This window comes from Lethenteron reissneri, chromosome 38 (assembly GCF_015708825.2).
Source record: "Lethenteron reissneri isolate LAM-NWPU_2019-01 chromosome 38, ASM1570882v1, whole genome shotgun sequence".
NCBI lineage: Eukaryota > Metazoa > Chordata > Hyperoartia > Petromyzontiformes > Petromyzontidae > Lethenteron > Lethenteron reissneri.
The window spans coordinates 8729632-8756916 of NC_083816.1; the positions used below are offsets into that span (position 1 = coordinate 8729632).

Below are 27285 nucleotides of genomic sequence, written 5' to 3' on the forward strand. Positions count from 1 at the left end.
GAACCTCCCACCCCCCTTTAAAGAGATCTTTGGCCAGATGTGGGAGCGCACACAAGTAATCCCACCACACGTGGACCTGCCGATGTAGCGAATTGTTGCGGTTGCGCCCATTTACGCTGCCGGGGTGGACCGTGGCGGAGAAGGGATTTAGTGAAATTAAACATTCTCCATAATAGAGATTTCTTGGTAAGATCGCCTAAATAGAAATGTGTCAGTTTAACATGTAGTAGGCTTTCGCGACCAATGTCATCCATGATAAAGTTTTTTTTGGGTTATATCGCATAAATACATAAATGTGTCATTCTGTTTACGTGACAAACCTTACTAATTGGCTGTGTCGAGTGGTGGCTGGTTTAACGACACATTTATATATTTACACAATCTAACCCAAAAACCTGTCACATAAAAGAAACATGACAATTTGTTAGTCGTTCAGCTCGGTTTAACGACGCATTTATATTTACGCGATATAACCCAAAAACCTCTATTATGGATAATATTGGTCGCGAAAGCTGACGTGTTAAAAATACACATTATGATGATGATGATAATAATGTCGTATTTATAGCGTGCACAATTCATGCAGAGGGTTGCTAACACAAGTCAGAAGCGCAGAACTGCAGCACCGGGATTGCAAGCATACTGGACATCTGTGAGAAAGAGTTTTAGAGCTCATCGGATTCCTCCAGTAGAAATGGAGATTCTAATTCTGAAGTGCAGTGCATTAACCATTATACCACGGCAGCATCCCTAGCAATGTATACACAGTCATAAAGAGAGTGCCAACTGGAGTATCCACTCTGTTAACTTCTGTAGTATAAAGTACAAAACTTGAACACTCCCAATTGTCAGATTATAAATGCCTGCCGTGTACAGAAGGGAGCGCACCGCTATGCCTTTAATTTTATATATATAAAAAAATACATTCATGACAAAATAAATAAGTTAATTATTTGCTGAATGCAGCAGTGAACTACAGTCAGGTTTCATAAAATTACACAATATTTTTGGCTAAAGATTACAAAATAATTGTTTAAACACCCCATGGTGAAGCGATACGTTTCCCAATTAACTTTCCACACCTCTGTGTATTCCATATTCACCTTCAAAGCGATGCACTCGGTAGCCTTGTGTGAAATTAATAGGCAAATTTAGCGCCTTGCTCACTGGGTTTTCATTCTAGCTTGCGTTCCTCATTTAATTTTAGCCTCCCTCAATCAATCAAGATTTGTCTAAATCGGGGCTTCTCAACCATGGGTGGGTGAACCCCGAGGAAGGCTGCACGCATATGTAGGGCTCTGAAAAAGTCAAATGAGTCTCTAGTGAGCCGGAGAAGTGGTAAGTGGTTCATGTAGGCAAAAGGGTGTCCGTGATAGAAACACCCACGACCAGCATCACAACCCACGCTCGAGCACGCTCTGATAATCTGGCTGTTTAACAAGTGGCATAATCATGAATGTGGCCGAGCAAGTAGGTTTTCGCTGCCACAAGTAATCCGAGTGTGCGGCCTTCCGGTTTCGGCCACGTGTTGACCATTTATTCTCTCAAGCTTTCGGCACGCGCTCCTGCCGGAGTTCGAGCGCCTGTAGTGGTGCGTGGGTAAATGTGGTCCCTTTTAAAGGTAATAGGATTTCTGCTGACACTGAAGAGATGCCCGGTTTCGTAAAGGGTGAATATCGCGACAATACAGGGCCCTAATTCTAGATTTGAGCACTCCGTGCTGTCTTTGAGCCCCGCCCCCCTCCCTCCCGATACGTTTCCATTCATTGGCTACCACATTCTGATGAGCTCCCCCCCCCCTCTCCTCCCCTTCAACTTGCTTATAAGGGATTACATCTTGAATCATTGCCTCACTTGATGCAGCTAATTCGGCTGTGACGGTCCCACCTGATGACGGAGACTTGTGTTGCCTCCGAAACGTCGTGATTTTTGTTTTATTTTATTTTCATTAATTTTGATGTTTTACCTACGTGACTTTACCGAAAAAAACCTAAGAATACAATACAGGGCCCTGTTTGTCAACCCACAGCTGCACGGCGGCCCCCTGCACCGTGCGGGCTCCTGGAGGTTGTTTGACTACTGCTGCGTCACGCTGGTCAGGCCTGCACTGGTGAATGAGGGCAGCATAGATGTCTGAGCATCGTACACTGGATCGTGCTGTATTGCCCTGTGCTGACAATGACTGCGTCTGCCAACAACGTCTTTTTGTGTGCAAGGTGGCTACCAATCCAGCCACTATCCAGGGTCGGCCCAGCTGAGCTTATGATCAGGTGCAATCTCGGTGATTTTATCATAGGCACACTTTGCATATATTAATACAATTTTAGCAATTCCATTTATTTAGTCGGGACATCTTCACTGAATTTCAAGACTCTATTTATTACACGCTTTTATATTAATTCACTCTGTCTGTTGTTGTTGTCGTATCCTCAATTTTTACCCACTTCCCAATGTGGTATCGACTGAAAACTTGGTATACTTATATCATACTGATGACAATACTTAATTTTATAATAAAAAAATGAAAAACATATATTTAAAAGAGGAATTTTTTATATGTTATGTTTCGGCTTGGCTCTAATTGTCCACGCTCAACTGACGTTGGCTGTAAATGACCACGTTCCCTTACGTCATGGCAAGCTTCGGGGCCACTTCCTAGAGTCGTGGAGTTCTTCCATTGCTAGTACGGTACATTTCATTAAAGCGTGTTTACATTATTTTTAAATATTACTTATTGTTGCAGGAGAATCCTGCACGATTGGGTTGACGGGCGAGTTCCGTTTCAGCATTTTAGGAGCTCCATAATAAAACCTCCCCTAATTAATTTGCTCAATCATAATCCAACTGATGCCTGGCACACATGAGCGAGTGAAATATCGGTTCATGAGAAAGCTGCGTTGCTGCCACAGCAAGAAGAGCAGACTCAAAAAGCAGGGCTGGAAAGAACACAGGGTGGAGGAGCGGTGGCGCAGTGGTTAGGGCACTGCGTTATTACACCCCCCGCCCCCCGCCGGCACCCAGGTTCGATTCCCGACCACGGCATTCATCATCAGCGAGCGATGAGATCTTCACCGAACAGCATTGACCAGCGTGGTGAAGTACGGTCAAACGAGCTCCCGACGACCAACACGGTGTCAGGAGGCCCTCCTCGTCCAGCAGTGGATTGACACAAATTGTTGCGTGTTAAAAATAACAATTACAAAATAAATAAATAAAAACGCAACCGAAAGCGTCGTCAAGCGAAGAAGCCAATGAAGCGGAGAAGCCAGGGCAGCAGGGAAGGAGGTGTTTCTCTTAGTCGTATTTGGTGTCAACCTGCTTCCGAGAGATCTCGCAAAGAGCTGCTCAGCGCGCTCCTCTTCAGCACCTCGCTGGAAGCGTAGCTGTCGTCCAGACTCGCTCGCGGCACGCTGCCGTTGGCCGGCGGCTCCTTGACGGCGCTGGGACCCTGAGACGGCGGCGGCGGCCGCACTATGCCCTTCTGCTTGTCCAGCTCAGCTGCAACAAAGACAAAGTTGCTCTTGTATAGCCGACGGAGACTGCAGCAGTGCGCACAGGGGGCTTCAACACACACAAAGATCAAAGATCCCCCGTATAGCCTTGACAGACTGTAGGGGCAAGTGCTGTTAGCGAGCACCTATGAAGGCCGGAACGGTACACGAACGTGGAGGTGGGTGGCCGGCACCACGCCCGACCGCCTTTGTCTCCCCAGTGGCGATGTTTACACACCGCACCAGGTACTCATTTAAGGCTGAGTCGACCTAGGGGAGGCCCGGGACCGGTTCAGATAATCGTCACTGGTGTTAGCCGTGAGCGGGAATCGAACCCGGGTCGCCAGGTTCATAGCGCAGCGCGCTAACCGCTACACTACCGCTCCCCACACACACACGCACGCACAAACACATACGTGCATACATAATCACGAGGACAAAGATTGCACCCTTTCCCATTCCGATGACGTACGCGTACGTCGTAAAATTTTCTTCCGATTCCGTTACGATGACGTACTAAATATAATATACATTTATCGGTACGTCTTCCGACCTGAGGACATACTGAGGCTCCCACAAGGCCATGCGGGAGGGCGTGTGGCACAGTTTGGTGCCAGCTATCATAGAGTGCTCCAGTTCTCTGCGGTGAGTGCAATGTCTTTAAAAACAAAGGCGCGATGCCTCTCTCAATGAAATTAACGGTGACCCGCTTGCGCGTTCTGAGTCTCAATTTGCAGACACCTCGGAAACGGTGAAGGGTTAAGCACGGTGAAGATGTGGCGTTCACGTCATCGAGCACGAGGCGCTATGTTGCATAACAAACGAAGGTCACTCACACTCAATGCGGATCTTTTCCATTTCTTGCACCTCCGCGATCGATTCGCGGAGGTCATCGACAAACTTCTTGCGGTCGGTTGGGTTGGGAGCATTGAAAACCATCAGCACCTTGGTGTCAGCACCAGGGACGGCGGAGACAATTTTAATTCCGTTAGGGTAATCTGAAAAACAAATGATATTACAATAAAAAGACACATTTGGCATCCACGTCACTGGAAGCTATGAATGGATAGCTCCACATTCTATAAACACTGGTCAAGCAGAATGACAAATTGAGTTTATAAAGCATTTACATGTGATCGCATCTCCAGACACTGTAGAAAAATAGTGGGCATATTTGTTTCATAGAGAGAGGCAGATAGTCGGAGGTAGAATAGAAAAATAAAAGTTTGCAGCCTGAACTTGCACAGGTGGCCAGGGAGTCAACAATACGGATAGATTGGGAAAAGGTGTTCCAGACTATGGGCACAGCAGAGAAGAATGAGCGACGTCCCACTGAGCGAAGGTTAACTTGGGGGGCTTCGACAAAGGACCTTGACTGCTGGAATAGAAATTGTGTGGAGGGGTAGTAGAGAAAGGTGAGATGGGAGAAGAGTGCATGGAGCTGGGAAGAAGTGAGATGAGAGGCAAGAAGTATGCAGGGGTGAGCCCTGCCTATAGAGGATCTTCAAGACGGCGAGGGCAATCTCTAAATTGATCTGGGATTGAATCACCGTTACTTAAATGGCAATGTCACAATTGCCATCAGCGTTACTGACGTCTTGCCAAGATGCATTTCTGGCAGCTTGGCGCGGGAATGTCTGACTGAAGACGGTGTTCTGGGACGAGACACTTTAGTAATTGCTCGTAATTCTCTTGACGTATGTCCGGCTCAACTCTGCTACACAGCGTCCATGCATTTATCGTAAACAATGTCCCAGCACCTTTAAGGACCACGCACGTGATTAGAGAGATTATATACCCTCTGCATTTTATTGTGAGCCGGGGGAGAGTGTGATTGCTGGGCCAGAGAACCTCCTAGTCTAATTTCAATGTAAGATGCAAATACAGTCATTAAGTAAGGCATGCATAACGATTGTTGCTTATGCTGAGAGCTGTTTGGAATATCCACATTTAAAATTGCTCCGAATGAAAGTATGCATGTGCGTATTGCATTATTCATACCAACTCGTTCAAGTTTTTCATTGGTGTATATATATTACCTGCTATGTCACGTGGATCAGAAACGTGGACTAAATTGTTAGAACTCAATGTGAAAAGTGCGAAAATAAGCGTGGAGTCGGTGCACGTCTGGAATTACGTTGAGGGACAGGGACAGGAACGCGTGGATCAGAGAGTGTGCACGAGTAAGAGAGAGAGACACCACATCAACTTCAGGCAAGTGAGTTGCGCTCGAACAGGACAGCCGAGAGAAGGGACCACAGTCGGGTTTCGCGACGAATCAAATCACAGTTGCAAGTCGGTGTTGCAAATATAGCTTGAGTGGACATCATTGGCGACTCGGCTGAGACCACCAACTCGCTACACTTAAGAATCCGTTTTTTTTTATAATGGACGGCTGAGACCCATTTTCAAAACCAGGATCTCAGCAATGCCACCACATTGTCTTGCCTCCAATCCACCCAGACGCCTGATAAATGTCGTGCTCTTAAAAATTAAAACAATAGGGTAACAGCAGCCCAATTCAATGCACGATGCTCAGTAATTTCGTACGTTAGGAGAGTGTCTGCGCGAAGTTCGCTGGCTGGGACGAACAAATTATCCTTATGGCGGTACCCCGGGGTTCTAAATAATAAAAAATGGCCGAGGCAATTAAATAATTTTCTTCTGGGACACCATTATTTTCCAGGGGTGTTACTTAACTCCGCGACTGGGGTACCAATCAATCCGAAATCGGTGCTTCTCCACGATGTCGAAACGCCAAACATTAGCATAAAAAAATACGTTATCGAACTTTGAATAGTGCATCGTGCACAGCTCGTCGAGACGAGTCGATTGCCGCATCGCCGACCATCAACAGACTAAAAATGACTGCATCACGGACATGATGCGAGAGCCGGGGTACTATGGTACCCCGGGGTACCGCCATAAGGTTCATATAGCCAAGCGTGCTTTGCTGTAAAGAGACTCACACTGATTCTCAAAGAGGAGGACTTGCATCCCGTACAGAGAGAAGGATTGCCGGAAACTGTAGGTCACTGAATTCTTCTTTTTCTGGAAGATTTTGGTCACCTGTGGGAGCACATTGGTGTCAGAAAACTACCACTGACTCTTTTTGTTGAAAGATCATTGCAGAGCCAAAGCGTAGCACAAGAAACGAGCGGGAACGCCATGAATTAAGGAAAACAATGATTCCGCTTCCTTACACGCAAGTTATTTTTTGATGTGGTGTGAATTTCACTTGAAGTGCACACACGCGTTTTTGTTCAATCGCTGGGTTATGGTTAGTCAGTTGAACACGCAGTAGTAGGAGGCTTTATCCATAATTGTTGGGTTAGATTGCATAAATATAAATGTGTCGTTAAACCCGCCACCACCCGACACAGCCAATTAGTAAGGTTTGTCACGTAAACAAAACATGCCAATTCGTTACTGGTTCAGCACACCGGTGTGTTGGAGAGTAAACCCACAACATTTACAATTCGTAACGATTTGTAAACGTAATGATGAAGTGACGAATGGGCATATTTTATTTACATGACAAACCTTACTATTTGGCTGTGTCGAGTGGTAGCAGGTTTAACGACACATTAATAGTGACGCGATCTAACCTAAAAACCTATATTCTGGGTTGTGGTTGCTTGCCAAAAAACAGAAGCATGATATAATTACATTTTTCTCATTAGCAGCACTCTACCATTAAATTATTTAAAGAGAGGTTCCTATCGGCCCCATACCACGATTAACATTCGGGTTTCCTGTTTCCACCTGTCCTGGTTTTCCCAGGAGGCAGCCGTGCTAGGAAATCACGTGAGTTCTCCCAGCACGTTAAAGGTCCCAGTTTTTATCGGTTGCACAATAGTTCACCACTCAAGGAAATCCAGTGCATTTACACGTAGCTCTCTCCCCTCTTCTAGGGATTGTGAGACATTCCTCGTATTCTTCCCATGATATGTCCTGGTTTTTGTACTTTACAGGTAGTAACCCTGATTGATGTATCTGTGCCAAAGGATGATGGTGTCTGACGCAATTTAGTTATGCAATTCACTTTCATTGTATTCTTTACGGATAGCAGAACCCCTCTTAACGACGGCAATTGTTTCCACGAAAACGGTCGTTAAGTGGTTTGGTCGTTAAGCGAGTAGATGTTTGCGCTTCAAAGAGCAGCAGTCGCTGGACGTGAAAAATGCCCCAAAGCTCATGAATGGACATCACTGATTGGCCGAGGCTTGTCCGGTCACTTTGGAGCACGCCGATTGGCCGAAATTCGTGCCCGCGTGCTCGTCGTAAGCCCGTCGTTAACAGGGTAATAATGGTCGGTAAGCAAACACATTGGGCTCTATGGAGGCCCTTCGTTAAACTACTAGTCGTTAATAGGGGTGGTCGTTAAGAGGGGCTCGACTGTAGTTGTTAGAAACTATTATACGCAACACTATTGGCCCTGCATGACAAATTCGTCCAAAGTCTTCCTCTGTGTGGCCGGAGAGGGATTTGCGAGAGCGACCGGGAGCTAGGACCACTTCGGTCCCACCGGCAGCGCGGCTCTCACCACGAGGAAGTCGTTGAAGAGGAAAATCTCCCGCTGGTGAAGGCCGAGTTTCTGCGGCCGGTTGGTGTCGGGCACCTCGAAAAGGCGACAGTAGCAGACCAGCCTACGATGGGGCAATGCCAAGACCTGCAACGCACGACACAGCGACATTGTTTTGCGTACGCCAAGGAAACCCTCCGCCTCGTGCATGCTGGGAATTACTCCGAAAGAGGAACACACGGATCGGAGAAATAAACACAAATGAGAAATATTATAATTACCGTGAACAAAAGTAGAGAAGAACCCGTCTTAACGAGCACCCCTGTTAACGACGGACCTCCATAGAGACCAATGTGTAGTGTATAGTAGTGTAGTATATAGTGTAGTGTATAGTAGTGTAGTGTATAGTAGTGTAGTGTATACTGTAGTGTATAGTGTAGTGTATAGTGTAGTGTATAGTAGTGTAGTTTATAGTGTAGTGTATAGTAGTGTATAGTGTAGTGTATAGTAGTGTATAGTAGTGTAGTGTATAGTAGTGTATAGTGTAGTGTATAGTAGTGTAGTGTATAGTAGTGTAGTGTATAGTGTAGTGTATAGTAGTGTATAGTGTAGTGTATAGTAGTGTATAGTAGTGTAGTGTATAGTGTAGTGTATAGTAGTGTAGTGTATAGTAGTGTATAGTAGTGTAGTGTATAGTGTAGTGTAGTGCCTCCATAGGGCTTAGCAACCATTCCCCAACCATTCCCCTGTTAACGACGAGCTGTTGTAGGTACTGTACACTAAATCTTAATTAATTCATTGATTAACCATGTTTCTTTTAATGTTATGTGTTTATAATGTTGTTAGTATGTGTTTGATTTATTGATTATTATCAATTATATAATTGATTTATTTTCATTTATTATTATTTTATTTCTATTATTCGTTTTTACCTACGTGACTTTACCGAAAAAACCTAAGAGTATGAATCCTTGCAGTCACGACAGCTTCAAATCTATAAGAATGTGTATGTATTAATATCCATTGTCGGAATGGAGTCTGATGGGCGAGACTAGTGCGGTTGGCTACGTACGGTGCGAAAGGCGTTTGACGTACATACAACGGAGCGGCAGTCAAAGGGAGGGGGAAAGAAACACGCCTGAGAGGCCGACCTCGTCACGGGAAGTGAACGATGAGATCGGCTGACGTGCAGGAAAAAATACGACTCGGTGGCAACGTAAGACCATGGGAAATGAGAATGGGGTGGAAGGCCCTTCGTGCAGCAATGGGTAGAGCAATGGCTGATGATGATAATGCAACTCATGCTGCTCCCGTTCCAATAATAAACGCCAACCCCCCATTTTCAATAACATGCAATTTAAAACACACCGCGCATTAACCAATCAATGAAATAAATCATGCGTGAGTAAAATATGCAACATTTGGATCCAACGTAATTTAAAATCTGGCCAATGTAATTACTACTTGTGAATGCATAGGGGCCTCGTGTGGTCCAGAATGTCAGATCAAATTATACCTAAGCCCAAGAATTCTTAGCAATTACGTGGCATAATATTTTCTGCGTGCTCGGTAAATATAACTGGACGAGGGGAAAACTGAATTGAGGGCTTCCGTAGGTCTGTTACTGAACGAATATTCTCTGATTAATCTCATACCATTTCCGAGGTCAGCCTAGGGAACGGTAGAAAATGCTAATATCTCTTCAGCTATAAAGCGCATTGTCATTTGGATCAAGCGATGTATGCCACATATGCCCTGTCCTGTAAGCATTGCAGAAATCTTCAAAGAAATTGGATGAAACATTTTGTTCTCCATCATTACACGAGCCGATAATTCTACTTTTTGCTGTGTCCTGGAAAAATCATGTCCATCTGTCCATCAATCTGTTTCGTCTGTCCATTTGTCCATTCGTATCTGTCCGTTCAAGGACACTTAGCACATTTTCGCAAAAACACCTTTAACCGTTCGATATGAGACTCATCGCAACAGCTTCCCAACACCAATGCCCAGATGTGCGTGGTTTGTAGGCAAGATTGCCGTCAAATACCACCCCAAAAAACAAAAAATTGCTTAAATGAAAGAATGACAGGCACACGCACGTCACAACACGTAGACACAAGGGCATAAGCAGGTGTGCCAAATGCGTGCGTCCGATAAAAAAAATGGTAATGTTTTCACAATGCACGCCACATCGAATGGTACACACTTGAGAGTTATTTCTATTGTAAGCCCACTGTTGGCCAAGTGTACGTTAATGTACTGTTGTGGCGAATGAAGCAAACAAAACTGTGCCAATGAGGCAGGAAAGAAGGGAAGAAATACAAACGAGATGGTAAAAATGAACCGAATGAAAATCGATTCCTGAATGAAATACCTCGTTTGTTAGTTGTGCAATATTCCTTAAGGACCGCAGGGTTCGTTCCCTTCAACCTCGATGTTGTTGTCTTTGTTTAGTTGTTGTTGCTGTGCTCACGCAGCACCACGGATCTCCCGTGTAAAATAGTCGGGACAAACTGGCTAAACGGGACCACCATCATCATCATTCGCGTAAAAAAACCAAATTAACTTAAAGCATGACCCAGAATTTTCACAACGCATTCAATCAACGGGCAGGGGAAGGCTGGATTGTTGCATGCTGAGTCTGTATGTGCCCTTGCGTGTATTCATTCTGCACGGTCGAGTCCAAAAATCTAAACCTGAGTTTCCTTAATGGACTTGGTGGGGGTGGGATGCTATCACGGGTGTAATGTCTAGCACACTGCTCTTGAAATCCATGCCTGGCTTCAACCTCACAAAGCGCCAGCGGGTTCGGTTGAACCGCTCCAGGTGTGACGGGGGAGGGGCAAGGTGTGTGTGCTGTTTCAGAACATCGATGGGGCGTACTGCGTGACAACCCCGCCGTGTGAATCCACGTGGAGCCAGGAGACCGTGGCCCATGCGTCAGGGCGTGCCGGGCGGACTGGTTGTTGTTGTTGTTGCTGCCCTGCATGTGCTGGAGGAGGCTGTCACGTGGTTACGTGGGGCTAATGTCCACCGACATATATACGTAAAACATTGTCAAAACCTTGATTTATTTGTCTTGCATATTCAGCGCTCCAACTGGATGGCAAGTCACGTGCGAAAGCGCGTCTCGAAATCAACTTGAAATCCAAAGGTCAAGTTTTCGATCGCCTGGTGCCACAGAGCTGCGTCCACCAGGCAGTTTAAATGGGTACGCAACAGTGAGTCGATCGGAAAGGTCGTGTGAGGTGGCGTAACGTGTTGGGTGTTCCTACCCCTTCCAAAGATGCCTGGACAGCGTGGACCAGTAGGCAAAAAAACACCATCTACTCTCCAGAGTTCCTTGTATGTACGTTGAACTTCTTTCGCACCGTACGCGGCCAACCGCGCTAATCGGAGGTGCGGGGGAAGGATAGCACACTAAACACGAAACACAGTTCGAAAGAAATAAGTTTTCAATCGAGATGTTTTAAAAGTGCATGGCTCCAGTGGCTTCCTAATATCGGAAGGAAGAGCATTCCAGACGGCCGCAGAAGCGCATCTGAAAGCGCGTGATGCGGTGACCTTCTTTAGCGGAGGCCATTCCGCCAGCAGTGGAGTGAGCAAGTGGTTACAAAGTTGCATGCACCTTTACGTTGACCCAACAGACTAGATTTCCGGTTTGTTTATTTTTTTTTGCCACAAAATTCTACGGAAAAATGTTTGTCCCGACACCGCGCCCCAACCCTCGGTCGTCCTGTGATCGCGGTGGAGCTCCGCGATGGAGTCTGAAGACCCGTGCTGTGCGCCCCGCTGTGCGCGTGGCAATTTAATTCTGCGATGAAACGAACGCTCCTTCGACCACCAACCCACACCCACCACCCACCACCCCCTCTCTCGCCTCCCCCCCCCCCAACGCCTGGGATTATAAATCTCAAATTGGAGCCGGAATGCATTAGGAGTATCGCAGGGCCATTAGCGTATTGGTGAGGGGATTAAGTTGACTCGCGTGCAAAGGGGCTTAAATGCGCACACATTCGCGTGCACAAAAACTCATACGTGCGTATAATAATAATAGTATACACGGAGACAGCCCTCTGGGCAAGGGTTATTAGCAAGAACCAGCACCATGCCGTGGCCACCTTTGCACGCAGCACTACATATTCCCATGCAGCCGTGACTAGACTGTTGGGGCAAGTGCTGTTAGCGAGCACCTATTAAGGCCAGATTGGTGCATCGTGTGATGGTGTGGCCGGTACTACGCGCAGCTGCCGTTGTCTCCTCGCTCCCCCCAATTGCTGAGGTTTACACATCGCAGCAGGCACTCATTTAAGGCTCAGTCGACCTAGGGGAGGCCCAGGACCATTTCAGATATGTATGTATACGCATACACGCAGCCATACACACAAAAGACAAGCAACAAAAACAACTGCCGGTTGCCACTAAGTGGCAGTGATGTCAGTGCACGTTTGAGGCCACATGAAAAGTGGATGGCTCGCTGGCAGGTCATGGGACAGACCCAGGTGTTATGGGTTAACTGATTGAGATGACCGACAGACACAAGCGCATACAAATACAAAGATTCCCCGTATAGCCTTAACAGACTTACGGCCAAGTGCTGGTAGCGAGCACCTATGATGAATCTGGCCCAGCACACGATGGCGTGGCTGACCAGCACCAAGCCCGGCCGCCTTTGTCTCCCTCGTGGCAATGTTTACGCATCCCACCAGGTACTCAATTTAGGCTGAGTTGACCCAGGGGAGGCCCAGGGCCGGGTCACAAAAGAGCCGTTGGTGTTGGCTGTGAGCAGGAATCAAACTCGGGTCGCCAGGTTCGCACATGCAGTCGTCTCACCGGCTTTTTGCCCACAATGGACTTCTCCACCTTGGCCACCTGTGACACGTGGTCCTCGTTGGTCTTGAGCTCCTTCTTGGAGATGCGGTCGTAGATGCTGAGCAGCATCTCCCGTGGAATGTCCTTGCCATCGTCCACGCCTGGATGTGCGCCGCCAGAACGATACAATTAGCACCCCTCAAAAGGTCGTCGGTTCGACTGGTCGTTTTCGTACTCTCGAACTTAAACATGTGAGCATGCAGTGACCCGTGTAAGGCTGTACGGCACAATGAACTGTCGCACATTGGGTCAGGTCTGATCAATATAGGTCCGGACGAGTGTTTTTTTTACACAGTTGCTGAGCACAGGTCCAAAGGCCCAAGCTGTCAAGCGGCTAGCAACAAGCTGCACTATCAAAGTTGCCGTACATAACGATGAACACGTGTCTTGAATTGAGCAAGGTTAGGAGAGCTCTCTTGCAAAAGAGACAAAGGAATGTGGTCCTTTGGCAATGTCACGGCCGCCACAAAACGTCTGGGCATTCAGAAAACTGATTTCACCACGACATTTGTCTTATTTACATTAACTTTTACCGCCCAGAATATTCAAATTAAGCTTGGAGTATCGCGGCAACGAGGAATCCCTCTTGGGAGCTCTGCAACTAGCAGAGCATCAGAGAATGACCCCGAAGGATGAGGTCACAATGAACGTATACGTATGTATGTTGAACTTCTTTCGCACCGTACGTAGCCAACGCTGCTAATCGCAGGCCACCGCAAGAGCCCGTAATCCACGCAAGCGGCACACTTTTGATCGCCCCGTAAAGATTGCGCATCGCGTGCGAATCAAATCATCTTTCGTAGCGAGCAGGCTGAAGCCATGGACTCGCTAAACGCATGAACCCGGATTAATGCACGGGCGGCTGACATCCGGATTTGACCCCAGGATATCGGTGGTGCCGGCTCAGTACTGCAACTCCGTCGAGCCACCCAGCCTCCTCTCAACAATGAGTTCTCACGAACACAATGCATTTCTCCTCTTGGTTCTTTCGGTAAAGTCACGTAGAAGGGAAATAATAAAATAAAAAAAATTAAACATAATAAAACAAAAATAGTATCATAGTATTTATTCAGTAATTTATTTAGCATAATATTTAATTATATATTTTTTCATATGATTTTATTATGTTTATTTTTATTATTTTATTATTTCCCTTCTTCGTGACTTTACCGAAAGAACCAAGAAGATGAATCCCTGCAGTCACGAAAGCTTTAAATCTAAATACAATGCATATCGTTACACAATTTTGACGTGGCATTTGTTTGCATACAAATACACAGTCACATGATTTTCAATATTTTTGTAAGATGCACATGTTACATTTTTTTTTTCATTTAAGCAACATTTTAGTATTAGAACTTTGGAAGTGAAGTTATGACGAAGAGTTTTACTTCCAGGATATATGGTCTTTGTTATGTTTTTTTGTGTTTCCTTTCTTCTAATATGTCCCCGATCGAACCATTTCGTTCCTGTCGACTCACATATGGTTTGCGAGTTCATTGGAGCAATTGAATATAACAATTACACGTCGTACATTATTTAGCACTGGCAAAGTTAATTGGCTATATTTTATTACAAAACATTGAATAATAACTCCGGTTAATTACTGTGTGTGCAATTAAGCATTTTCAGTGTAAGAACCTTTTAGCCGCAGCGTTTAAACTAAGCCAAGTCTCGCTGTGACCCAAATTTCCGAGCAAGTATTGAAATTTAATAACATCCAATTATTGTTCCCGCGGTTATAAATGGCACGAACTGCAATGTTACAGAATTAGCACTTTACTCACATGGGCATTTATTAATGTGAAATCACAACTTTTTTATCGTTCTACAATTACGCGTGGGAACAGGACCTTCACGGTGCACTTACGAAGCAAACCAAATTAAACCTTGACTGGAAATCACTCCCCGCTTTTGTCATGAAGGTCGCGTGGGTTTGACACCATACCATGGATGCAATTACGTTCCCTATAAAAAAATTGTATGTATGTTGAACTTATTTCACATGGTACGTAGCCAACCCTGCTAATCGGAAATTCGGGGGCAGGACAACAAACTAACCATAAAAAAGCAGTTCAAAAGAAATTCGTTTTCAATCTCGATTTAAAAGTGTATAGCTTCAGTGGCTTCCTAACATCAGAAGGAAGATCGTTCCAGAGGGCATCTAAAGCGCATCTGAAAGCGGACGATGCGGTGGCCATCTTTGTTCGATGGCCAGCCAAAAGTTCGATGGCTAGCCATAAAAAATAAATGCATCTGTTGGCGTGGAGCCGGGTGAAATTGGCGGCTCGCACCCTCATTTCCTGTGCTTTATTCTGGAGAGTTGTGTTCTCTTGCGTCACAACTCGCGACTTCAATGAACGTAACAGTCGTGACAGTCGAGGCCCATTGAGTCGGCACCAACGCGCCACTGCGTTTTGCCAAATTTTAAGTCTCATCGTGCGCTGGCACATGTCAATGCGCGGGTGGCCGTTTTGTCGATCCACTTCTGGATGAGGGTCTCCCTGCATGTCGTGGCAGTCGTCCATCTAAGTGCCATTCACAGGTGCTTTCCTCAATGCTGCTAAGATTCTGAGATATGACGAGAGTTAGAGGCCAAATCAGTAGCGGTGCACAACTGTGATCCTTAATTTTAAGGCAGAGGTTAGTGAATCACGTAGGTTTGTGAGGTTCCCAAACGTGTTGGGCTCTGATGTGGTCGGGCGATGGTAATGCATCAAGTGGGTTTGTTAACTCCTCGTGTATGCCAGTTTTCTCTGGGTAATCCATTCTCTCCCTGTGTACAATTTCAATTCGTATAAATTACGTGATGCATTCCAAGTGTACAACCAAGCTAAGCGCGATTATTGTGCTGTGATCAGAGACCGGGCTGACACCATCGGCTCACTCCATGACTTGAGACCCCGCTTGAAACTGATTTCTTTAGAACTGCTTTTTGTGTGTGAAAGAAGTACAGGACACATACGTGCATTCATACAGTGGGTCAGTTTATCGCAGCCGATTCACAGCCTCTGTGCATGTGTAATAAAAGGACTCGGACACTTCCTTCTGTCTTCGTGTCTTTTATTGGGTTCTCGTCCTCACCCACACGGCACTCTGTTATAACTCTGTATTTGTAGCCCCCGGCTATTCACTGCTATTATAGCTCCTTCTTCCCTCTGACTCTCTGCTTCATCTACTGTAACCTCCTCCCTGCAGACTCGCTGCTACCTCTATGCAGACTCCCGCTGCTACCCCTATGTGCAGACCCTCTGGCTGCTACCGTATGCAGACCCGCTGCTGACTCTGTATGCAGCCCCGCTGCTGACTGCAGCCTCCTCGCTGCTTCGGGTCGGTCACCGCTGGCCAACGGTGCCGATCCTCGCTCCCCCGTGTTCGTGGCGATCTCGCCACCCTCCGCTTCGCCCTTCGTGGCCTCTCTCTGTTCCTGGTTCCCCGTCACTCCCGTCCTCTTCCGGTTCCCCTCCTTCTATAGCCTAACCCCTCACCCCCCCACGTGACCTAACTCCTCCCCTCCTGACGTCACCTCCGGAGGGCCGCTTACGCCCGCATTACATCACCCTCCCCCATAAAGAAAATCCAGCCGACCTCGGCTGAATTGCAACCTGACAAGAAATGCGGGTGTAAAGGGCCAACACGTAAAAAGACACGAAGCATGCAACAACAATATAACCAGAACACAACACAATACAATTTTAACGAAACGTGAGGGATTTCGAGCGAGTACGGGCAGCCGGGCCGTCTCGGACGGTCGGCAGACCACCCGCCGAGCGGGAACGTGGAAGGGTTTTAGGGGCGACGGGCGCAAGTTCTTCCGTCGCCATTGGAGGCCCGCCACTGTCCCGCTCGCGTCCAGAGACATCCTGTACTCGCGTCCGCGGAGGGATAGGAAGAGCTGCAGGTCCCGTGGGTTCTGCGGCTCCAGTCGACGTCCCACGAGCGGAACGTCCTCCTCCCTGCGCTGTCACGGCCGGCTTGTCTGTGCCGGAGGGTCTTTCTTTGGGGCGTCCGCTGTCGAGGCCTCCTGCTGGGGCGGCCCCGGAACCCGGGCCCAGCAGTCCCTGGCATAGTGGCCCCGACGGCCGCAGCGGAAGCAGTCGACGTCGGGGCGGCGCGCAGCGGGCACCCCGTCCCGACGCGGCCGCGCCGGCGGCGGAGCCCGCGGCCCTGGCCCGCTTCGAGCCGGCCACGGAGTGGAGGCGGCCGACAACTCCTTTGGGCCGGTCGCATCCGGCACGTACACGGCCTTCGTAGGGTCCCACCCTACGGCCCCCCCATCGACGACAGGACCGCCCGTCCACGCCGTCACCTGTTTCCAGCGGCGGAGATTGAACTGGGCGTCCAAACACTTGGCCGCGGTCCGGGACGTGAGTTTTTCGTGACCGCACGCCTGCATGGGAATGCCGAGATCTCGGGACAACTCCAACATCTTCCCCAAGATGAGTGGTTCCAGCAGGTCAGGCTCCGTCTCCGGGTAAGCGGCCATAGCGAGTTCCAACACGGCGCCCCTGTACGCTACAGGTGACTCCTCAGGTGCGCGTTGCCGCTGCACGAATCGGCGATGGGCGTCATCCGGTGGCTCGTACGCGTCCGCCATTTCCTCGAACACCCCTCGCAGAGTTTTCTTCTTCGCAGCTTTTATAGAGCGAAAAAAACGAACGGACTCATCATCAAGAAGAGTCGGGAGCACCTCCAGTGCCTCAGCGTCCGTCCACCTTGCCGTACGTACCGCCGCCAAAAATCTGCAGGCGAACGCACTCCAATCGCCCCCGATGGAGAACTCTTTGACGGTTGTAAGGTGACGACTGCGACTCCTTGGCTTGCTTCCGTCCGTCGCTGACTCTTCCGGCGGTAAGTTCAGCAAGGCGTCGCAACGCTGTGTCGCCAAAATGGCGGACGATCCTCGCGGCGGCCCCAAAATGGCGGCTTCCCGCCTTCCGTGGTGCGCCACGCCCAAGATGGCGTCTTCACGCCGCGTGGCCGATGGCGGCGCCATCGAAGACGACCCGGGCTCCTGCCGATCACCACCATCACCTTCCAACGCCGCCCTTGGCGTGACAAGGTCACACAACTCTGTGATGACGGTTTTTAGGGTTGCCAGTTGCTCCGCCATCCGGATCCATCTTAAATCTTCGTCCTTCAACGCAGATGGGTCGGACGAAGGGGCCACCTCCTCGACGCCCGGGCCCTCACGGATCTCTCCCTCCGCCGAAGTGAAGCCGACCTCAGGAGGAAGATCGTCGTCGTCCGAAGATGAAGCCGACGCCGGGGATGGAATATTCTTTTTCCTCAGTTGTTTCGCCATGCCGTTTCACTTCTGACTCCAGTGTAATAAAAGGACTCGGACACTTCCTTCTGTCTTCGTGTCTTTTATTGGGTTCTCGTCCTCACCCACACGGCACTCTGTTATAACTCTGTATTTGTAGCCCCCGGCTATTCACTGCTATTATAGCTCCTTCTTCCCTCTGACTCTCTGCTTCATCTACTGTAACCTCCTCCCTGCAGACTCGCTGCTACCTCTATGCAGACTCCCGCTGCTACCCCTATGTGCAGACCCTCTGGCTGCTACCGTATGCAGACCCGCTGCTGACTCTGTATGCAGCCCCGCTGCTGACTGCAGCCTCCTCGCTGCTTCGGGTCGGTCACCGCTGGCCAACGGTGCCGATCCTCGCTCCCCCGTGTTCGTGGCGATCTCGCCACCCTCCGCTTCGCCCTTCGTGGCCTCTCTCTGTTCCTGGTTCCCCGTCACTCCCGTCCTCTTCCGGTTCCCCTCCTTCTATAGCCTAACCCCTCACCCCCCCACGTGACCTAACTCCTCCCCTCCTGACGTCACCTCCGGAGGGCCGCTTACGCCCGCATTACACATGTTTGGAATGAGGACCATCATGGGTGCACTTGTTTGAAACACATTCACGTGGAGCATTTAAACCATTGGAACCTCATTTTCCAGTAAAAATATGATAATTGGTTTTTAACCCTTTCATCTGGCAACAAAACTGACACCTTTTTTTACAAGGAGTCATGTTTGCATAGACCACAATACCTGCAGTCATAATGCAAACAAAAAACACAACTCTTATAATGTATGCACTGTCCTTGAAGTTGATTGGTCCACACCCGAGACAGCTTTCCTTAGAGCCTAGTCTCACATGGTGTTGGAACCAGGTGACGCCAAAAGGCCAGTGCACACATTATCAGAGTTATGTTTTTTGTTTGCATTATGACTGCAGGTATTGTGGTCAATGCAAACATGACTCCTTGTAAAAAAAGGTGTCAGTTTTGTTGCCAGATAGAAGGGTTAAAAAACTATTATCATTCACCTGGAGCTTTTCATTTTATATTTTAAACACTTTTGCTGTAAAAAGTCTCTTATCTACTCCCGGATTCGAACACAGGATCTTGGCGGTGCCGGCTCGGCGCTCCGACCTCAGAGCCGTGAGGCCGGATCCGGCGTTTACGAATCGTAACGAGACAGCTTTCCTCACCGCGGAGGTTCTTAATGAAGTCCTCGAGCTTCATCTTGCGCTCCGCCTTCACGTTGGGGCTGTAGCGGTCGGTGTTGAGCAAGATGATGGCGAAGGCGAGGATGAAGATCGTGTCCGGGTTGCGGAACTGCCGCAGCAGCACCGAGTTGCAAACGCAGTAGCGCTGGCTGCACACGGACACACGGCACGCTCAGCAAAAACTCCACATTTGCGGAACCCCAACGGCTCGACTACGAGCCCCGGGGGCATTAACTCTGAACCCTGGAGGTTTGACACGCACGCCGTTTGCTGCCCGGTGGTCGAGACTAGCTACAGAGGGGCGGCCGAGGGAGGGCACCTGCTTGACGTGGTCGTCCGCTGCTGGATTTGGAGCATAACATCAGTTCCAGTAACTCCGATTAATTGGCACGGTTTGCGACGTACGGTGCGAAAGAAGTTCAACATACGTGCATGAATAAACAATGATAATAATTTTCAGCCCTGTGTCAGTCCACTGCTGGATGAAGGCCTTTCTACGATTCGTCAATCGTACATATTCATTTTTTTTAAATATGTGTGTGCATGTATACATATGTGCATAGCAGGAGCGGGGTGGGTTGTCGCATCAGCGCAAAACCGTGAGAGATGGCGACTGCTGGAGCAGCGGCGGATAAGATCGTGGCTGGCGATGATGAAATCTGCGGTGGAGTTGCTGAAGCAGCAATCGCTGGGGAACCACAAACAAGCTGGAACGCAGCCAGGAGGTGAGCCAGCGTGACCAACATTTGCCCAATCTCTGCAGTTCCTCTGTATATGAAGATAATTTCAGTCAATGAGTGATTTGTTTATGCATGCGGGAGGAAAAAGCGGAGCACCTGGAGAAAAGCCACGCTTTTTAAGGGCCAACACTCTATCCCATACAGAAGGGACAGGTGATATTAGTCCGCACTTTGCCTGAACCACCTTCTCTTGGCAAGCCAGCAGTAGTGGTCACCTCTACGGCCACGGACATGGGAGTTTCACAACATTTGTCCGATCCACGAACGCTAGTCCTAGACACTGCCGGATCACAAGCGTGCATAGCCAGCAATGCCTGGCCACATGATGCATCATCACTGATCAGTGAAGCGGCATACAATACAGCAGCACTGTGTACTCGTACAGATGGAATATCCTCCACACGGTACTCCTCAACTGCTTTGAATGCGTCCGTGGAATGCTGCCAATGTGATTGAAAATGTTTTTTTTTTCCATCGTGGTTAGGGGTCGGGTTAAAGTTCACGCATTACTGTATTGCTGGGTGACGATTTTTGCAAACAGCTTAATACTCGGGGTTGTTCTCAGATTTCAAGGCCATTGATTAAATTGCATAGCGCACAGCCAAGTGGACATACAGACACGCACACACGCGCGCTCACACACACCAGGGCCCAATGCTGATAATAGTTTGCTGTATGTATGTTGAATATACCTGTCAACCCCTTATCAGTGCCTACCTTATTACAGACCAATTCAGACCTTATTGGTCACCCTGTGCCCTTATGAATCTCAACGTTCATCCTACAAAGTCCCATCACAAGAGAGAAACACAAACGAACAGACAAAACATTTTTTTTTGCCCGTATCAAAATGGCCGCACGTCGTATGGACCGAAAAACTCAATTTCCCCGTACAAGAATACTGGTAAATCGTATGGGTTGCCAGGTATGCTTGAAGTTATTTTTCACCGTGCGTAGCCAAAACTCAGTCCACAGACTCAGTCCACAGGTTTAACGTGAACACGCGGCCACTTTGTCAATCGCCTGCTGGATTAGGGCCTCCCCAAGCCATGGGGGTCATGGGGTTTGTTCGGTCATACTTCACCATGCTGGTCATAACCAGTTGGCGAATGTGGGGAGCGCTGATGAGGGTGTATAGAACTACTGTACAACAACGGAGCGTTCTGCACTCCCCTCCCCTGGTCACATCGTAGGCCCCGCAGCCTTGGCACGGTAGTCGCCCATTCAAGCTCAATACCAGCTCAAACTCGCTTCGTTTATGAGATCTGATGAGATTGGGGTGTGGGGGGGCATTCCGGGTGATTGTGTCACAGGCGCAGGTTAAAAACAACCCATTGTATTCCCAATTAAGGGGCTCATGAGAGATGGGATGCAAATACAACATGGAAATGTATACCGAGTTCCAGTGCAAGCGTGGAAGAGTAGACAGGTTCACGGTGGAAGAGTAGACCAAATACCCTGTGGATCTGCTCTCTTGGGGTGAACAAGCAATTTCAGGGCTGCCCCTTGACCTTTGTTTATCATTACATGTGGTTCGGCAAGATGTGTAATTTAATTTGAATGTTCAGTGTTTAATAGTTTATTGACCATACTTTTACATGTTATTTATTTGGAATTTGAGAATTCAATTTAATTATCCCAGATAGAGTGTAAGCTACTGCGCCATCGTGCCTGGGTCTTTACACCCAACACAGTGCACAACTATGTTACCAATGGCTCAGAGAGATATCAGCTTACGGAGTCGTGATGTCGAACGGAATTAAGGTAAATACTGTAAATCCTCCCTCCCGCAAAATAAAAATTAGATGACCCACATTCATATCCCACAAATGGCAAAGCTACTGCAGAGCCTCTATGTGCGTTACTGCACGCGGGGTCAGTCCTTGTTCTGCAGAGGTAGTTTAGTCATTCACCATTCCTATTTTATCAGCAATAAAGCACACACAGAGACAAGAATATTAATGTTTTTTTTTCTTCTGTCAGTTTACTCTGCTGCGGTGGTGCAATCGGTTCATATGCTCGCCGCGCTTTGAACCCATTGACCCGAGTTCGATTCTCAGCCGCAGCTAACAGCAGTGGCGAGTGATATCCTCCCCACTCCTCCCACCCACTCTGTAACAACCCCACTGACCAGCACGGTGGAGTATGATAACAACATAAAACCCCGTTGGCTACACGGTATTCGGAGGCCTTCATCCAGCAGCGGACAATAATTACACTTCGATTTAAAGCTTTCGTGACGGCAGGGATTCATATAATTATAATTCGTGATTCTTTCGTTAAAGTCACGTAGAAGGGAAAAAAAATGTGTTTTATTTTTATTATTATTTTATTATTAAATTATGTTGTATTTTTTTATTTTATTATTTCCCTTCTACGTGACTTTACCAAAAGAACCAAGAACACTAATTACACGATATCACATCCATAACACTGGTCAACAAAAAAATAACATTTTTTTCTGACCTGGACTTTTGCAGCTGTTTTAGACTAATTTCAGGGAGCTGATTCCAAATCTGAGATAAGATTTTCTCTATCACATTTTATTTTTATGCTATCGGCATACCCCATTTTCATTGATTTTACCCGAAATGAACTCACTTATGATTGCAAGTTGTTGCGAGTCAGTGACTGCTTTAGTGTTAAAATATGGTGCTGTATTTTTAGGATGGTGTGTTTATAATATAATTTTATGTAGATATCCACATTTATTTAATATTTTTCTTCTGCAGTTTTAATTGAAAATGCAATATTTGATATCTCAAAAACCTGATGTAATAGACAAAAACTGATGCCAGATTTGGAATAAGCACCCCAAAATTACATTGAAACCGTTGGAATACCTTATGCCAAAAAAAGTGTGTTGACCAGTGTAATTACACTATATCACATTCATTATCAGACCGCCGATGGAAACCAACAAGCCACGACTATCTATTAAGTCATCGTGTAATGGAAAGCAATTTCCGACGAAATGAACGATAATTAATTGCGCATTAACGTTAATGATAACATCGGATAAAATCACAATCTTCATTAAATAAAAAAATATGGTACAGTGTACATGCACCACAAAAGTGAGAACCCGCAAGGTCATTGGCTTGGTGGTAATTTAGAATGACTATACTACACGTATGCACGTGTGTGTGTATATTTATTTGTCTGTATACGTGTGCGTTTTCATTTTCTGTTCATATGCTCTACATGACCTGTATACATTAATGACAGCATGTATTTGTATCGTGCTGTATTAACACATATACGTGAGAAATATGTTGAACCATTACTGTTCAGTCAAATAACTTGAATTCAACATAGAATGTGAAAACCGAAGGGCAAAAATATGCACATTGAAGATAAATATCCCCCCATCTAGCATGCAGACTTTTGGGGCAAGTGCTGTTCGCAAGCACCTATTGAGGACTGAATGGTGCACAACGGGGCGTGGTATGGTCAGCACCACAGCGGGCTGTCTTTATTTCCCCGGTGCTGATGTTTACATATCACACCAGGTACTCATTCATGGCTGAGTCGACCTAGAGGAGGCACAGAACACGAGACGAGACTCCGTTTGCCACTGATGTTAGCCAAACTCAGGTAGCTGAGTTCACAGCATAGTGCAACCATGTCATACACACCGAAGACAAAGATCCCCGGTATAGCCTAACAATACTGTCGAGGAAAGTGCTGTAAGCTGAGAACCTATGAAGGCCGGCACGGCACACAAGGGGGTCGGTAGCCAACACCACACCCGACTGCCTTTGTCTTCCCAGTGGCGATGTTTTTGACACACCGCACCGGGTATTCATTTGAGGTTGAGTCGACCTAGTGGAGGCCCATGACCGGTTCAGATAATCATAACCGGTGTTGTCCGTGAGTGAGAATGGAACTCGGGTCGCCGGCTTCGTAGCACAGCGCGCTAACCGCTACACCACCGCTCCCCACACACGTGTAATACTGTGCACTCAAGAGACAATTACAATACCACGTGCCATAATTATTAATGTGAGTCGTGGACCAATGGCAATGCGTGCACATTTGAAAAGGCGAGGACATCACGCGGTGTTCGCAGCCCGCGCTTTGCGCTCACAAAGGGTCAAATCCGACGCAGTACTATTGACGTCATCGCCAAATCCGTCCAGTCGTGTTCCGAGGGCACACGCACGGCGTTATGCAACCGCGAATGCAGGCTGGTGACTTGCCACTCCCATTGCCGTCGGCCAACGTAATGCTATGTGAAGCCTCTCTGTGCAATGCATGAGTTAAAAAAATACCATAAAATCTCTTAAGCTAGGCTAATCTTACACTAAAGCCTTTTAATTTTACAAGGAAATCACGTGATGTTTTTTTTTTCTTCCTGTAAAACCCATTCACCTTTTAGTCATAGAGTCAATAAATAACTATCATGTCCCAAAGGTGTACATTTGACTGCCGCGTACGCTACGGATGGGAACTATGTTTCGAAACTGGACTTGTGCAAGACGTGGGTAAATTGTGACTAAAGGTGTCATGAAGTTAACACCAGGATTCGTGCATTATTTACTGTTAATAGTTTTTTTTGGGTGGGGGGGGGGGGGTGAATTAAAATATGAATTCATAAAGTTACGGCAATTTGACGTTTCCCCTCAAGTGCAAAGTCAGCGAAGCTGAAGGAGGAGAAAAGGAAAGTCATTCAACGGACTGTGAGGAGGTCTCAACCAGCGCAGATTTCTAGAAAACAGAACACGCCACCAATCTCGTGAAAAAAAAAACTTTTTTTGGAAAATCCTAAAATGTAAACCTACGTTCCACCAGTCTCTGTGGTGAGAGAGGCATGTTTTAGTAATGGTCATGTTCTTTCTTAAACTAATTATTATATTTATATATACAGTACTACTACGGTGTCCTGCATATCAACTTCCAAAAATGTTATTACTAGGCATGTAATGTTGCACAGATTTAAATCTTGACTTAAAGCTTTTGTGACTGCAGGAATTCATATTCTTGAGATCTTTCGGTAAAGTCACGTAGATAGGTTCAACGAAAATAAATGCGTTATTTTGTTATTTTCTTTGAACCTATCTACGTGACTTTACCGAAAGACCCAAGAATTTGCACAGATTTAACTCTGAAATTGTATTCTCGCCCGCATGATGCATGAATTGTGCGTGCGAGAAACTAACTGGTTTGCACAAATTTGACGAATATTCTATGCTCGTGTTAATCTTGGGACATGGAAGTGAGAACATATTGCAGTTGAGTCGAAACGAATGAGGAACAACAAAAAAGTCATAATAAATTCGCAAATCGAATCATAAGCCAGCATTGTGACAAATCTTAACATTTTCTCGGAGATGAAAAGTTACATGCCTCATGTTTACCAGTCAATAATTGTGTTTATGCAATGGAGTGTATCCACTAAGACTGAGATACGACAAAACATCAAAACAAAGTGATTATATAAAACTGGGTGATTGGCAAGAGAATAGTAATGGCCAGCACTTGCATTGTACAGTATGAACTTTTGGGATGTTGCAAAGTAGATTTAAAATTTGTCACAGACTGCGTAGATTAGCTTACCAGTGATCACACTTTGTCCAGCGTCCAAAGATTTGACAATAATCTGTGTATACGAACATGAACCAATTGCATTTCCCCGTTCAAAGTGTGAAAAATGACGGCACAGTCGTTAAATGTGCTCGTTCATCGTTTGTACGTTCAGAGGCTAAACAGAGGCCAAAGCACATTCGTAAAATTCATCACAAATAACCGGACGCATTTCGTGCTGCATGTAGAGAAGGCTATGGAGGAGGGAATAACCACTGCTTGACATGCTGAGTACTCAATATGTTTTCTGTTTGGGATACTGCCACAGTGTAAAGGTCAGCACATTGGGCTTGCAATGCAGAGGTCACTGGTTCGATTCCCTTTCCTGGTGCGCAGATCTTAAATCTCCCCACACCTCTGTCCACCCGGCAGCATTAATGGATACAGGCCGGCAGAATCGCGTGTGGTGGGGTAAAGTGTGAGTTCTTGCACCCCGTTTCAAGACGTCCAGCCACATGAGGCCCACCACTTCCAAACGAGAGGAAAACATGTTTGACCAACGCTGGTGTTACTCTCATTTTGCAATGCTCAAAGCACTTCTGTCAATGCGACTACCTTTTTTGCTATGACCATGAGGTATGCGTCGCGTGCGCGTGTCGTTAATCTGTGCTCCCCACAAAAAGGTATGTGAAAGCCCTGGGTAGAAAAAGGGTCCTCCCCCCCCAGTCCTGGTTTACATGTTGGATAGAACTGATGAACAGCTGATGAACAGCTGGAGTGAATATCTCACCTTTTTGGTTCTTTCGGTAAAGTCACGTAGAAGGGAAGTAATAAAATAATAAAAATTAAACATAATAAAATAATTCTCACGACGTTTCGGCCACAACGCAAGCAGCCGTCCTCAGGTGAAGAACATGTCTGTCGATAAGACAGAGTCTAAGACAGAGTCTTTTTTTTTAGACTCTGTCTTATCGACAGACATGTTCTTCACCTGAGGACGGCTGCTTGCGTTGTGGCCGAAACGTCGTGAGAATTATTTTGTTATGTTTTATTTTTATTATTTTATTACTTCCCTTCTACGTGACTTTACCGAAAGAACCAAAAAGATGAATCCCTGCAGTCACGAAAGCTTTAAATCGAAAAATGAATATCTCACCTGAAGGCTTCAATCATCCTCTCCACCTTCTGGGCCTCGCCCTGGACTCGAACTTGTCCCTGGAACTTCCGCAGGGCCTCATCAATATCCATGCCCGCAAAATCCATCTCCTCCACCACGCAGCTGAATGGACAAAGAGCCGGCGTCAAAAAAAGAGCGGTTGGTTAGGAACGATCTTGAGAGAGTGCGGGGAATGACACCTCAACATACGAGGCGGGAACAAACGCATCACTGAAAGTAATCTGCACTTTGCCAGGCAAGTGTGCATCTCAACATGTCAGTATAGGGGTAGGCGTGGAATGATTCACACTGCCAGCGATTGGATGGATTGAAATGTAATTCAGGGTCGCGTTTGTTTTGTCACGTGTTTACTATCTCACTCGTATCGTTTTGTTGGGGCTCTTGTTCCGTCTCGCTTGAACAGTTTTTATTCCGCACTATCGGCCACAATGTCATTGACAGCCCCATGGCC

The 27285-nt window shown here is 47.0% G+C and overlaps 1 protein-coding gene across 6 annotated transcripts in view; it reads right to left on the reverse strand.

Moving 5' to 3' along the window:
- The window catches only part of LOC133351768 (IQ motif and SEC7 domain-containing protein 1-like), a 229677-nt gene that overhangs the window by 5349 nt on the left and 197043 nt on the right, over positions 1–27285 (reverse strand). For 5 of the 6 annotated variants that reach the window (XM_061567262.1, XM_061567267.1, XM_061567263.1 and 2 more), the window contains exons 5-11: positions 26814–26936; positions 19374–19540; positions 12850–12989; positions 8038–8163; positions 6461–6560; positions 4328–4489; positions 3316–3498 (exon numbers count right to left, since the gene is read on the reverse strand). In XM_061567262.1, the coding sequence (XP_061423246.1) occupies positions 3316–3498; positions 4328–4489; positions 6461–6560; positions 8038–8163; positions 12850–12989; positions 19374–19540; positions 26814–26936 (1001 nt within the window). The remainder of the gene's footprint in view (positions 1–3315; positions 3499–4327; positions 4490–6460; positions 6561–8037; positions 8164–12849; positions 12990–19373; positions 19541–26813; positions 26937–27285) is intronic. The other variant, XM_061567266.1, reaches the window with a different exon arrangement.